A 14,254-nucleotide genomic window follows, 5' to 3' on the forward strand; every position below is an offset into this window, starting at 1 on the left:
TATAATAAGACCAGCCCAACTGTAGCAATTTAGCTCAGATATGTATTATTATGGTGCAATAACAATACTGGGTACGGTCACACTATTCAGATTAATGAAATAGTTTGACTAAAACGTTTACATGCTTTGCAAGAAGAACAATTTCCCTAATAATCTGGTTTACATGGACACATCTGAAATCAGGCTACCTGAAGGAACTTTGACAAATGCCAAAAATTGTCAATCAAAATAAATGTTCTACCACAGCGACCATGTTATTTTTTGGAAGCCATTTTGATTGAGTTCGGCCTGCTGCCATAATCTAATTATTAGTGTGCATGTAAATGTACACAACGATTTAAGGGGAAGATTATGCTCTTGACAACATGTAACAATTGCTTCAGCCTGTTTCATCTCATGCCTGTTACAAAAAGCTACAAAATATGTCCTGGCAGGCTCTAGAGTTGGATTGCACTGTCAAACAGCTCACGTTTTCTTTGCCCTCCCCAAAAAAAACACATTTAAAACTTCACCCACTTTACTTTTCCTAGAAAGAGCCCCCCCAAAGTGTATTTCATTAGTCTGGTCCCAGAATGGTTTAAGCCGTCTCGCCAACTCCTACGGTCATTGTCATTTGGCAATGACAATGACGAAAGGGTTCAGCTATACAGCACAAAGTCTGGGACCAGGCTACTATTTTATACATTGAGCCACACAATGCTTCCTTACCTGTCAGCCATCTGTGGGACGATGAAGTGTTGGCCATTTTTATGATCTGAAAGCAAGCACAGATGGGTTGTGGCAATAAGAAACCTCATGGGAGACAACTGATCGCATACAGTGAGTAACCCCTGAAACTAGGCTGCAAGCGTTGCGTGTACCTTGTTTCTTGCCTGCTATACCAGAACCGTAGAGGCAAACATCTAAAACGCATGCCACTTCTGCATGTGCTTCAGAGGCATATCTCTGCCCTAGATGTGAAGCGGAAAAAATGACATTTTTAGCGACCAACACTTTGCTTCACTGACGTGCTGCTTCTGTGGCTGGTGTAGCATTTCTCACTGATTACTGTGGGTTTGTTTCAGCTGTGGCTGATGGACGCTAGGATAAGCGGACACGCAACACTTGCAGTCTAATTTGAGGAGGCGAAAGCCTCTCCTCACTTACTAGGCTTTCTCCCACAGAGATAGAAAGCCAGTCTGTCAGTAAGTTCATACTGGATCTCTACCAGCCTATCAGCCAGGTCATGGTAGCCAGCTTGCCTGAGAAAGAGACACACAATAGAAATCAGTTATGCCTCTTTTCTTGCCCATAAAGCCTGCCTGGTCACACAGCCACTAAGACATGAAAATAAAATGACAGATAAAATAAGTTTACATCCTAAATGTTAAACTATGAATGTTGCAGTACCTTGCATAGTTGATGGGGGTCTTGGCGTTGGAGTCGGGGGCGCCGGGGTCAGCCCCGTAGACGGTCAGCAGCTCTGCCTGAGACACCTGCCCTGCCTTGGCAGCCACATGCAGCGGCGTATTCCCTTTTTCCTGGAGAGAAGGTAAGACACCACCCATACGTGAACAAATGAAACTGGGGGGGGGAATGTACTAAAACACATAGATAGGGTATGAGAAAGGGTAAGGGTCGGTTCACACTGCTCGCGGACATTTAACTGGTTGTAGCGCAAGGTTGCAATTAATCCAATGAAAAGGTGTCCTTTTTGGCATAGTTTCTTTTCCACAAGCAGTGTGAACGGTCCTTCCCTCTTTCTATTAAGTTGCTCTCGTACCTGTGTGGCAAAGCAGTATTTATGGAAGTAACACTGTTGTATTAACATGTCGTTAAGGATATGTTGAGAAGCTGGATTGGGGGAGAAATTAGATCTCTTACTGGGTCAAAGAAATTGGCCTGGGCTCCAAGAGAGAGTAACCTCAGACACGTCTCCAAGTTACCAGTGCGGACGCTGGAGTGAAGTTGCTGAGGGAAAAATAAAATCAACATTTATTAGTAAAATATTGCTCATTCAAGCTTGATAAACCTTCATTTAGGGAGTTGTGTGGGCACAGAGTGGCAGATGTCTCACCTTGCTTAAGTCCTTGGCTGTGAAGCTGTCGTCATCTCGACAAGGCATCCGGTGGACAAAAGCCAGCATTTGGTATTTGGCCTTTATGAACTCTGTCTTGTTTGGGCTTCGGGAATAACATAAAACAGAGGGGGTTAAACAGAACAGCAGAGCATTATAGGAGGATTTCAATTGAAGCACTTCCAATTTCAAGCAACAATCACTTTTAGGTTCAGGTGAATTAAGTTAACTGAAGCAATTCAGGTTTCCCCAGGATTGTGTGTTCCTGCTGAAACCCATACACTTTTCATGCTAATCATGCTGAACCAAACCAGTACTTTGGCTGATGTGTATCCAGGCCAGTGCAGTTCAGCCAGTTAATTACCAATGTACTAGTGAAACTGGGCCAATTGCCTCTCCTTCACTAGTGATCAAACTGCACTCCTGGCTCACTCGGCAGCCATCAAAAATACATGACTCACTGCACTTTGTCCTGAGGGTTGGCCTTGCGTTTACCACTCATCATCGGGTCCAGTAGACAGTGCTCCCATATCGAATTTGCACCGTTGTTGTATAACGTCTGAACCATCTGATTAAAAAAACAAAGAGATATTATCCATTAAATGAAATATACAGACTGCCTATTCTACCACAAAAGCAGAAAAGGGGATACCTTTGACCAAGGTAAAGAATAGTGTGTGTGTGGAGATCTTACTTGTAGCTGTGTAGGAGCCCATGGTGTGTGAGTCAGGTGACGCACTTGGGAGCTGTGTCTGCCCAGACTCCGATGAACACCACAGCACTCGTCGCAGATCAGCACGCCCCTGTTCACAGAGGCCCAGCGAGGCTCTAAGCATAAAGGAAACAAATACGTGTACTAAATAAACACAAAGACAATCATCTGAATATTTCATCACCTCAATTGCAAAGCCTTATTTAGCTTTAGTTCATTCATTCGTAATGCCACGTAGTAAATATACTGCGAAGGACACGTGGGAGTAAATACACTGACACAGTGCTTGTAACCTATTCTTAAAAACCTATTGCTTAATAGTCACTCATTTTAATAACTGGGCAAATTCCACAGTAACAGAATTGCAAAAATAAAATAAAAATATTTCACTTCAAATATATTCCAAACAAAAAAAACATTTGATTTCAAAGTTTAACTCTATGCACAAGGGGTACTTTTAACCATTTACACTGAACATTTAACAAAACCACATTTACTGGAACAACCTTGCAGATCGTCGTGGCTGAATCAGAATTAGGTAGGTGACGTAGATAAGATGTATTATCTTATTTTTGTCATTAGAATGTCTTCTTTTGGACTATACAGTGGGGCAAAAAATTATTTAGCCACCAATTGTGCAATCGTGTGGTTCTGGAATTTTTGCTCACCGTTCTTGTGATCATTTTGACCCCACGGGGTGAGATCTTGCGTGGAGCCCCAGATCGAGGGAGATTATCAGTGGTCTTGTATGTCTTTCATTTCCTAATAATTGCTCCCACAGTTGATTTCTTCAAACCAAGCTGCTTACCTATTGCAGATTCAGTCTTCCCAGCCTGGTGCAGGTCTACAATTTTGTTTCTGGTGTCCTTTGACAGCTCTTTGTTCGTGGCCATAGTGGAGTTTGGAGTGTGACTGTTTGAGGTTGTGGACAAGTGTCTTTTTATACTGATAACAAGTTCAAACAGGTGCCATTAATACAGGTAACGAGTGGAGGACAGAGGAGCCTCTTAAAGAAGAAGTTACAGGTCTGTGAGAGCCAGAAATCTTGCTTGTTTGTAGGTGACCAAATACTTATTTTCCACCATAATTTGCAAATTAATTAATTAAAAATCCTACAATGTGATTTTCTGGATTTTTTTCTCTCTAATTTTGTCTGTCATAGTTGAAGTGTACCTATGATGCAAATTACAGGCCTCTCTCATCTTTAAGTGGGAGAACTTGCACAATTGGTGGCTGACTAAATACTTTTTTTGCCCCACTGTATATGCAGCAGTTTGGGACACCTGGCTCGTTGCGAACTGTGTGAAGACCATTTCTTCCTGACAAAGACCGTAATGAATTTGCCAGAATTGTACATAATTATGACATAACATTGAAGGTTGTGCAATGTAACAGTAATATTTAGACTTAGGGATGCTACCCGTTAGATAAAATACGGAACGGTTCTGTATTTCACTGAAAGAATAAACGTTTTGTTTTTGAAATTATAGTTTCCGGATTAGATCATATCAATGACCTAATGCTCATATTTCTGTGTGTTATTATATTATAACTAAGTCTATGATTTGATATTTGATAGAGCAGCCAGACTGAGCGGTGGTGGGCAGCAGCAGGCTCGTAAGCATTCATTCAAACAGCACTTTACTGCGTTTGCCATCAGCTCTTCGCTGTGCTTCAAGTATTGCGCTATTTATGCCTCTCAACACCATAGTGCCTATAAGAACATCCAATAGTCAAAAGGTATATGAAATACAAATGGTACAGAGAGAAATAGTCCTACAAACCCTATAATAACTACAACCTAAAACCTCTTACCTGGGAATATTGAAGACTCATGTTAAAAGGAACCACCAGCTTTCATATGTTCTCATGTTCTGAGCAAGGAACTTAAACGTTAGCACATATTGCACTTTTACTTTCTTCGCCAACACTTTGGTTTTGCATTATTTAAACCAAATTCAACATCTTTCATTATTTATTTGAGACTAAATAGATGATGTATTATATTAAGTTAAAATAAATGTGTTCATTCAGTATTGTTGTAATCGTCATTATTACAAATATATATATATATTTTTTTTAATCGGTTGACCTCTAATACAGACAATGCCTTCATCAAACAACACTGTTTCAACACACATCAGTGACATGGCAGGAGAAGTTTTGAAACAATTACTGCTTTGCATACAAGCCAGTGAACTCTATGCATTTCAGCTGGATGAGTCAGATGTGGCGGGCCTGGCACAGCTCCTGGTATATGTCCGTTACGTTTATGGGGGGTCAATTAAGGAAGACATCCTCTTCTGCAAACCACTGGAAACCAGGACAACAGGAGAGGATATTTTTTACGTACTGGACAGGTTTGTGAGATCAAAAATGGACTTTGGTGGTCAAGATGTGTTGGTATCTGTTCTGATGGCTCAAAAGCCATGACATGAAGACATTGTGGAGTGGTAACGAGCATACAAGCAGTTGCTCCCGACGCCACTTGGGAACACAGCAGCATCCATCTAGAGGCTCTTGCTGCCAAGGGAATGCCTGACAGCTTGAAAGACAGTTTCCAAAATACAGCGAAAATGGTTAACTTTGTTAAAGCAAGGTCTTGAACTCTCGTGTATTTTCTGCATTATGCAATGATATGAGCAGCGACCATGTAACACTTTTACAACACACAGAAATGGGCTGGTTATCAAGGAGCAAAGTATTGACATGTTTTTTTAAATTGAGAGACGAGCTTAAAGTTCTTTACGGACCATCATTTTCACTTGTCTGACCGCTTGCATGATGACAAGTTTCTCACACCACTGGTCTATCTGGGTGATGTTTTTTCTCACCTGAATGATCTGAATCTAGGATTACAGGGACTCTCCGCAGCTATATTCAATGTGTGGACCAAAATTGAGGCTATGATTAAGAAGTTGGAGCTCTTCTCTATCTGCATTAACAAGGACAACACACAGGTCTTTCCATCATTGTATGAATTTTGTGTGCAAATTAACTCAAGCTTACAGACAATGTCAAATGTCATATAGAGCAGCACCTGAGTGAGTTTGGTACGCAATTACGCAGGTACTTTCCCGAAACGGATGACACAAACAACTGGATTCGTTATCCTTTTCATGCCCTGCCTCCAGTCCACTTACCGATATCTGAACAAGAGAGTCTCATCGACATTACAACAAGCAGTTCTGTGAAAATGTAATTTAAATCAGTAGCTACTGCCAGATTTCTGGATTGGGCTGCGCTCAGAGTATCATGCCTTGGCAAATCGTGCTGTTAAGACACTGATGCCCTTTGCAACCACATACCTATGTGAGAGTGGATTCTCGGCCCTCACTAGCATCAAAACTAAATACAGGCACAGACTGTGTGTGGAAAATTATTTAAGATGGAGACTCTCTCCAATACAACCCAACATTGCAGAGTTATGTGCATCCTTTCAAGCACACCCTTCTCATTAACCTGTGGTGAGTTATTCACAAGTTTTAAATGTAAGATGGTTAAATAAAAAGAGCTAAATTATTGATTATTATTTGTTCCCTGGTCCTATAAGAGCTCTTTGTCAATTCCCACGAGCCAGGTTGTGACAAAAACTCACTCATTTTTATGTTTAATAAATGTATCATATAGTGTGCGTGTGTGTGTGTGTAGCAGGCTAACAATGATGGCAAAAAAACAACATTTGAGAGTGCGCTGACCCTGGTGCTTGAGGGGGTACGCAGCTGGAGGTTGAATGTTTGAAGGGGTACGGGACTATAAAAAGTTAGGGAACCACTGCCTTAGACCTATCAATTAGTTAGTGTTTATCTTTACTTGTTACTGTGAACTTTCATTATTCTCCCTCACGAGGGAGAGAAATGAGAAAATATCTTAAAGATGTGGGTTTTGGTAACGGAATTTCATTTTTCTTAAAACTTACAGAAGGCAGAAACATTTCTCCAAAAACAAATTCTTGATATTAATTGGCAGGGGTCTATTTACATCAACATTGTGTTGTGCTGTATTTGGAAAACTTTTAAAGACTTAGTCCTGGTAGTTGTTTACCAAGACTCCTTTTCCATCTATTTGACCAGAAATCTAAGCATTCGCTTACTCCACATTTTTAGGATGGAAAATGGTTCTGAACTCATGGATACCATTTGTATGTCTCTGCGTGAAGTTTGAAAGAAGTTGCTAACCAGCGCTAGCGCCATTGCTAACTTGCGCTAGCACAAAGTCTATGGGTATCTGTGAAAATGCTACCAGACACCAAGACTTCCAGTCATTGTGCTAATGCTCAATAGCATTGGCTTACAAAATTACCTCTAATTTCATACTGGACACAAACATAGAAATGGTCTCCACAAGTTCATCTGACTCTAGGAAAGTACAATTAGGGCCCCATTGCCAAAATCCCAAAGTGTCCTTTTTAAGTCCAGAGAAGTTTCTGAAATCCATCTTCAAGCTAACACTTAAGGCGTCCACATGCTTCCCAGCCGAAACAGTTTGGAAGTTTGTGCATATAGCATGACAACATTTTGTGGCTTCCCAGCCGAAACAGTTTGGAAGTTTGTGCATATAGCATGACAACATTTTGTGGCGTTCTCATTTATTTTATTTTTTTACTTCGGTAAGGGTTTTTCCAGGGTTGTTCAGGCACAAAACATTTGAGGCAAGCCGGAGTCGGTATCCGAAGTCTACACCCCTTAGTCAGTGATTGGTCAGCAGTAAGGATTCTTCAGTTAAGTCTTTGTCATTCAACGAGAGACGACTCGTTTTCATGCACGTTTTTTCATTGAGAAATACTGCACCAATCAAACATCTTAGATGTAAAATTGCATGACTAAGATCTCCTCAGCAAAAAACGTTATAATTAGTGACAGATTTCTTGAATTATCTTAGATTATTTCTGACTATTTTGAGGAAGTGGATACTGTCTACAGCGTCTCAAAATTAACAAACAGTGCAATTGACACGTAAAAAATATATATATAGTTTTTCAACAAAAGGTATTTTAAGAAAGTATCTAAGCACACTTGTTTGGTTCGCCTAGCCGCCTTCGGCTAGCTGAACTGAAGCATGCTGATGTCTTTAAACAATCACAGCTTATCTTGGTTTCTTACACGTTCCTTATGACTGGGTTTTTCCACTGCTCCTCACATTCATTATTCAAATATCTGGCATGCCGCCTTTGGCCTCTAGGTCACTTCACGTCTCACTCAAGCTGCGAACTCACTTTGGCCCCAGCCTCTCCATTCTTGTGGCATCCCAGTTAGGCTACATTGACGGGACAGCCGATCCAGACACACCTTTGAAACCTATACGCCTGAGGTCGAACTGGTCCTGTTTAGATGCCTTTGTTGATTAAGGAAACCCTATTTAGGCTCATGTAACCTGGAGACAACCTCGGGGCACACTATTCTGATAGCAGATAAGAGTGAGGCATCTAGTCTGGTCAGTTAACTTATTGTGAGTTTTTTTCATAGCTGGCATATGCAGTGCATTCGGAAAGTATTACGACCCCTTGACTTTGTCCACATTTTGTTACATTACAGCCTTATTCTAAAATGCATTTCTGTTTTGTCATCAATCTACACACAATACCCCATAATGACAAAGAAAAGCCATCTTGTGCAAATGCATAAAATTGTTTTATTTACATAAATATTCAGAGCCTTTGCTCAGGACTTTGTTGAAGCACCTTTGGCAGCGATTACAGCCTCGCATCGTCTTGGGTATGACGCTACAAGCTTGGCACACCTGTATTTGGGGAGTTTTTCCCATTCCTCTCTGCAGATCCTCTCATGCTCTGTCAGGTTGGATGGTGAGTGTCGCTGCACAGCTATTTTCAAGTCTCTCCAGAGATGTTCAATCGGGTTCAAGCCAAGGCTCTGGCTGGGCCACTCAAGGACATTCAGAGACTTGCCCCAAAGCCACTCCCGCATTGTCTTGGCTGTGTGCTTAAGGTCGTTGTCCTGTTGGAAGGTGAACCTTCACCCCAGTCTGAGGTCCTGAGAAGGTTTTCATCAAGGATCTCTATACTTTGCCCTGTTTATCTTTCTCTCAATCCTGACTAGTCTCCCAGTCTCTGTCGCTGAAAAACATCCCCACAGCACGATGCTGCCACCACCATGCTTCACCATAGGTATGGTGCCAGGTTTCCTCCAGATGTGACGCTTGGCATTTAGTCCAGAGTTCAATCTTGGTTTCATCAGACCAGAGAATCTTGTTTCTCATGGTCTGAGTCCTTTAGGTGACTTTTGGCAAACTCCAAGCAGGCCGTCATGTGCCTTTTACTGAGGAATAGCTTCCATTTGGCCACTAACATAAAGGCCTAATTGGTAGTGTGCTGCAGAGATAGTTATCCTTCTTGAAGGTTCTCCCATCTCTACAGAGAAACTCTTGAGCTCTGTCAAAGTGACCATTGGGCCCTTGGTCAGCTCTAGGAAGAGTCTTGGTTGTTCCAAACTTCTTCCATTTAAGTATTATGGAAGCCACTGTGTTCTTGGGTAACTTCAATGCTGCAGAAATGTTTTGGTACCCTTCCCCAGATTAGCTCCCATATACACTCAGTGTCCAGTTTATTAGGTATACCATCCCGTTCACAAAAATGGTTTGCTCCTACAGACAGTGAGTCACGTGGCAGTGGTTTGCTATATAAAGCAGCCATACAGGCATCCAGTTAATGTTCGATTGGCTGTTAGAATGGGCAAAAAAAAGGCTGGTGGCAGTGGTGTAACTGTGTGTGGAATGTTTTCCTGGCACACGTTAAGTCCCTTGATACCAATTGAGCAACGTTTCCATGCCCCAGAGAATTCAGGCTGTTCTGGAGGCAAAGGGGGGGGGGGTCTAACCCAGTACTAGATGGGTTGACCTAATAAACTGGCCATAGAGTGTAATTGGCCTATAGTGATAGATAGATATCTATCTATCTATAACCCTAAACTGTGCAACCCCCAGTTCACTACATTTAGGTAGTGACGTCATGCAGAATGCAAAGGGGAAGTTAAACCACACACTTCCATATATGGACAGTGTCAGAGACTGCACCAACATCTCGTCCTCTTGTGTTTTGTAGCTGAGAGAGCAAGAGACATTTCCTCTTTCACCTACTTCCGTACAACCAGCCACAAAATATATACACTTCACAGGCATGTGCACTCCACTAACCAATACATGGGGATGGTAGTCTCATTCTAGACTCATGATGTATTGCAGGGGTCTGAGTGGATATAATGACAAAAGGACTGTGCAAGAGACATTCAGCGTAGATCACACAGAGCTTCAAAGAGGATCGCTAACTGCAGAGAGAAATGAAACTTGTTTGAACTTGTGCATACCGTGCTGCTGGTAAAGTAACAGCAAACACACAGAGGGAAGGATAGGCCTTCTGAGACAGACAGTGTCTACAAAATAAAATAAAAGTCCATATTAAAAGGCTTGCCATTAGATTTCGCTGAGTTACTACTTGAAGGAACAGTCATTCCCCTAATTTAATTTCTTTGAAGGTGTGGCGCAAAGGCATCCAAAACATGTTAATCTATTCTAATCTTTATTTGTCAATTGAAACCAATAGAAGGCAAGCTTCCTTTGAGGTAGGGGGCAACAGAAGTAACACGAGGACTGCCTTAACACCCCAGGCATCCATTCTCCTCATGTGACCCCATAAGCCCAAGGAGAGAAGTGATCAACTGAGCTGCATCTCCATTTAGAGAACTCTCTGTATTCTCTACAACTGAGCCCTAGAGTCAAAACTAAATAGGGTAGGCTGTGGTTTCCCTTCTAAACCAGTTTATAGAAATACTGAACAAAAATATGAACGCAACATGTAAAGTGTTGGTCCCATGTTTCTTGAGCTGAAATAACAGACCCCAGAAATGTTCCTTACGCACAAAATGCGTATATCCACCTGACAGGTGTGGCATATCAAGAAGCTGCTTAAACGGCATTATCAATAAAAGGCCACTCTAAAATGTGCAGTTTTGTCAAACACAACAATGCCACAGATGTCTCAAGTTGAGGACTGACTGCAGGAATGTCCACCAGAGATGTTGCCGGAGAATTTAATGTTAATTTCTCTACCATAAGCCGCCTCTAAAATCATTTTAGAGAATTTGGCAGTACCTACAACCGACCTCATAACCGCAGACCACGTGTAACCACACCAGCCTAGGAGTCTGGACCGCCGCATCCGGCTTCTTCGCCTGCAGGATCGTATGAGACCAGCCTCCCGGACAGCCAAGGAAGGTGTGGGTTTGCACAACCAAATAATTTCTGCACAAACAAAATGTCTCAGGAAAGATCATCTGGGTGCTCGTCGTACTCTCCAAGGTCTTAAGCTGACTGCAGCTTGGCATTGTAACAGACTCCAGTGGGGAAATTCTCACCTTTGATGGCCACTGGTATGCTGGAGAAGTGTGCTCTTCACAAATGAATTCCGGTTTCAGATGTACCGGGCAGATGGTAGACAACGTGTACAGCGGTGTGGGCGAGGGGGTTTGCTGATGTCAACGTCGTGAACAGAGTGCCCCATGGCTGCGGTGGGGTTATGGTATGCGCAGGCATAAGCTATGGACAATAAACACAATTGCATTTTATCGATGGCAATTTGAATAAACACATAACGTGACGAGATCCTGAGTCCCATTATCGTACCATTCATCCGCCGCCATCACCTCATGTTTCAGCATGATAATCTACAGCCCCATGTCACAAAGATCGGTACACAATTCTTGGAAGCTGAAAATGTCCCAGTTCTTCCATGGCCTGCATATTCTCCAGATATGTCACCCATTGAGCATGTTTGGGATGCTCTGGATGTATGTGTACGACAGCCTGTTCCAGTTCCCGCCAATATCCAGCAACTTCGCACAGCCATTTAAGAGGAGTGAGACAAGATTCCACAAGCCACAATCAACAGCCCAATGAACTCTATGCTAATGGAATGTGTCGTGCTGCATGAGGCAAATGGTGGTTACACCAGACACTGACTGGTTTACTGATCCACTCCCATACTTTTTTTTAAGGTATCAGTGACTAACAGATGCATATCTGTATCCCAGTCATGTGAAATCGATAGATTAGCGCCTAATAAATGTATTTCAATTGACTGATTTCCTTATATGAACTGTAACTCAGTAAAATCTTTGAAATTGTTGCATGTTGTGTTTATATTTTTGTTCAGTGTATGTTTTGAGATTAGACGTTCACCTTCCTTCCCTGGGTGACTTGCTCTTTCACTTCCTTATGGTTCAATATAGACATGTAGAATCTTCAGTCAAGAATTTTGTCGAGTACTGCAATGAATATCTAAATATAATATTGGTGGCAGTGTGTTAGCTTAAAATATAGTTTATGTGGCATTCTATTGAGCTGAATGTTGCTAGCTCAAGTTACACTGACCAATTTATAGGCTATTGACATAACGGGAGCAATCATAACATCTAAAATGACTGAGTTTCACGGACAAACTTACCAACATATACTGTTGGTTGGCTGCCAGATTGACCGACAAACTAACAAACAAAAATTGCAACTCATAAACAGACAAGCAAAAATTTCAAATGAGTGGCAGTGGGGTTGTCACATCTCCCTGGCGACAGCTGAAGTGTATGTGTGTGTGTTAGGGGAGGGGTGAGAGGAGGGGGACATGGGCTGTGGACCAGGCTCTGACACCTGGTCCACCGTTCTTTTTTTATTTAACTAGGCAAGTCAGTTAAGAACAAAATCTTATTTTGGGATACAGCCCTGGATCGAACCAGGGTGTGTACTGACGCCTACTAGCACTGCGATGCAGTGCCTTAGACCACTGCGCCACTTGGGAGCCGGAGTTCTGTTTGTCTCTTCGTCTTCCTATCCAGTGAGAGATGGGTGTTATCAAGCCTAGTCAACAACTGGTAACAGACCCACAGAGGGGCAGTCCAGGCCAACTGGTATTGGGAGGGAGGGACGTTGACAAATTCAATTAGAGAATTGGATATTCGGGGCAGCAGGGTAGCCTAGTGGCTAGAGCGTTGGACGAAAGGTTTCATGTTCAATCCCAGAGCTGACGAGGTAAAAATCGATCGTTCTGCCCATGAACAAGCAGTTAACCCACTGTTCCTAGGCCGTCATTGAAAGTAAGAATTTGTTCTTTAACTACATTTACATTTACATTTAAGTCATTTAGCAGACGCTCTTATCCAGAACGACTTACAAATTGGTGCATTCACCTTATGACATCCACTGACTTGCCTAGTTAAATAAAGGTAAATATAGAAATATGCTGAAATGGATGTAATGAACTGCAGTGAGTGGTAACCCTATCTGTTGGTAAATCCATTAGAAACCTTTTTTACAGCATTTATTTTCTATTTTTTTGCCCATGGAAGAAATGGTCAGAATGTGACTTTTTGGAAGATATGTGTTCAAAGTTGACCCATTTTGTATATGAGAGATCCATGTCTTCATCAATGGAGAAGAAACGCTGAATACTTTGATATAATTTAAAAGCTTACCAACAGGGTATGCAAAATGGGTCAACTTCGAGCATTTTTATCTCTTTAATGGTTTTGCCATTCAGGTCCAAAAAGTCACTTTCTGAGCACTTTGGAGATGTGGCTGAACAAAGACATGGATATTATACATCTAGCTGTTTTTTCTATGCATAGTGAAGACTGAACGGCAGCTTCGGTTAAGGGGGAGGTGTGTGTGTGTCTCTTTGTTAACAACAGCTGGTGCGCAATCTCTAATGTTAAGGAAGACTAAAGGTTTTGCTTGCCTGTGTTAGAATACCTCGTGATAAGCTGCAAACCATACTATTTATTAAGAGAGTTTTCATCTATATTTTTCATAGCCGTCCATTTACCACCTCAAACCAATGCTGCCACTAAGACCACATCAACGAGCTATATAGGCCCATAAGCAAACAAGAAAATGCACATCCAGAGGCAGCGCTCCTAGTGGCCGGTGATTCTAATGCAGGGAAACTGAACTCCATCTTATCTCATTTTTACCAGTGTCACCTGTGCAACTAGAGTTGAAATAACTCTAGATCATCTTTACTTTACACACAGAAATGCATACAAATCTCTCCCTCGACCTCCATTTGGCAAAGCTGACCTTAACGCTATCCTCCTGATTCCTGCTTACAAGAAAAACTCAAAATAGGAAGCACCAGTGACGTGCTCAATACGTAAGTGGTACGATGAAGCGGATGCTAAGCTACTGGACTGTTTCGCAAGCGCAGACAGGAGTATGTTCCGGGATTCATCCGATAACATTGAAGAATTTACCACATCGGTCACCGGCGTCATTATTAAAATGCATCAATGACGTCATCCCCACAGTGACCATACGTACATATCCCAACCAGAAGCCATGGATAACAGGCACCATCCTCACTGAGCTAAAAGGTTAGAGCTTCCTCTTTCAAGGAGCGGGACACTAATCCGGACGCGTATCAGAAATCCCGCTACGACTAAGGTCAAATCCTGACGTGCGTCAGATGTGGCAGGGATTGCAAACTA

At 42.1% G+C, this 14,254-nt stretch overlaps 1 protein-coding gene across 8 annotated transcripts in view; it reads right to left on the reverse strand.

Annotated features, from left to right (window-relative positions):
- LOC124036049 (ARF GTPase-activating protein GIT2-like) overlaps nt 1-14,254 on the reverse strand; it is a 31,981-nt gene that overhangs the window by 12,044 nt on the left and 5,683 nt on the right. For all 8 annotated transcript variants that reach the window (XM_046350148.1, XM_046350147.1, XM_046350146.1 and 5 more), the window contains exons 2-8: nt 2,751-2,884; nt 2,518-2,624; nt 2,057-2,162; nt 1,864-1,950; nt 1,390-1,520; nt 1,147-1,241; nt 709-754 (exon numbers count right to left, since the gene is read on the reverse strand). In XM_046350148.1, coding sequence (XP_046206104.1) covers nt 709-754; nt 1,147-1,241; nt 1,390-1,520; nt 1,864-1,950; nt 2,057-2,162; nt 2,518-2,624; nt 2,751-2,884 — 706 coding nt within the window. The remainder of the gene's footprint in view (nt 1-708; nt 755-1,146; nt 1,242-1,389; nt 1,521-1,863; nt 1,951-2,056; nt 2,163-2,517; nt 2,625-2,750; nt 2,885-14,254) is intronic.

This window comes from Oncorhynchus gorbuscha, linkage group LG05, assembly GCF_021184085.1.
Source record: "Oncorhynchus gorbuscha isolate QuinsamMale2020 ecotype Even-year linkage group LG05, OgorEven_v1.0, whole genome shotgun sequence".
Classification (NCBI taxonomy): domain Eukaryota; kingdom Metazoa; phylum Chordata; class Actinopteri; order Salmoniformes; family Salmonidae; genus Oncorhynchus; species Oncorhynchus gorbuscha.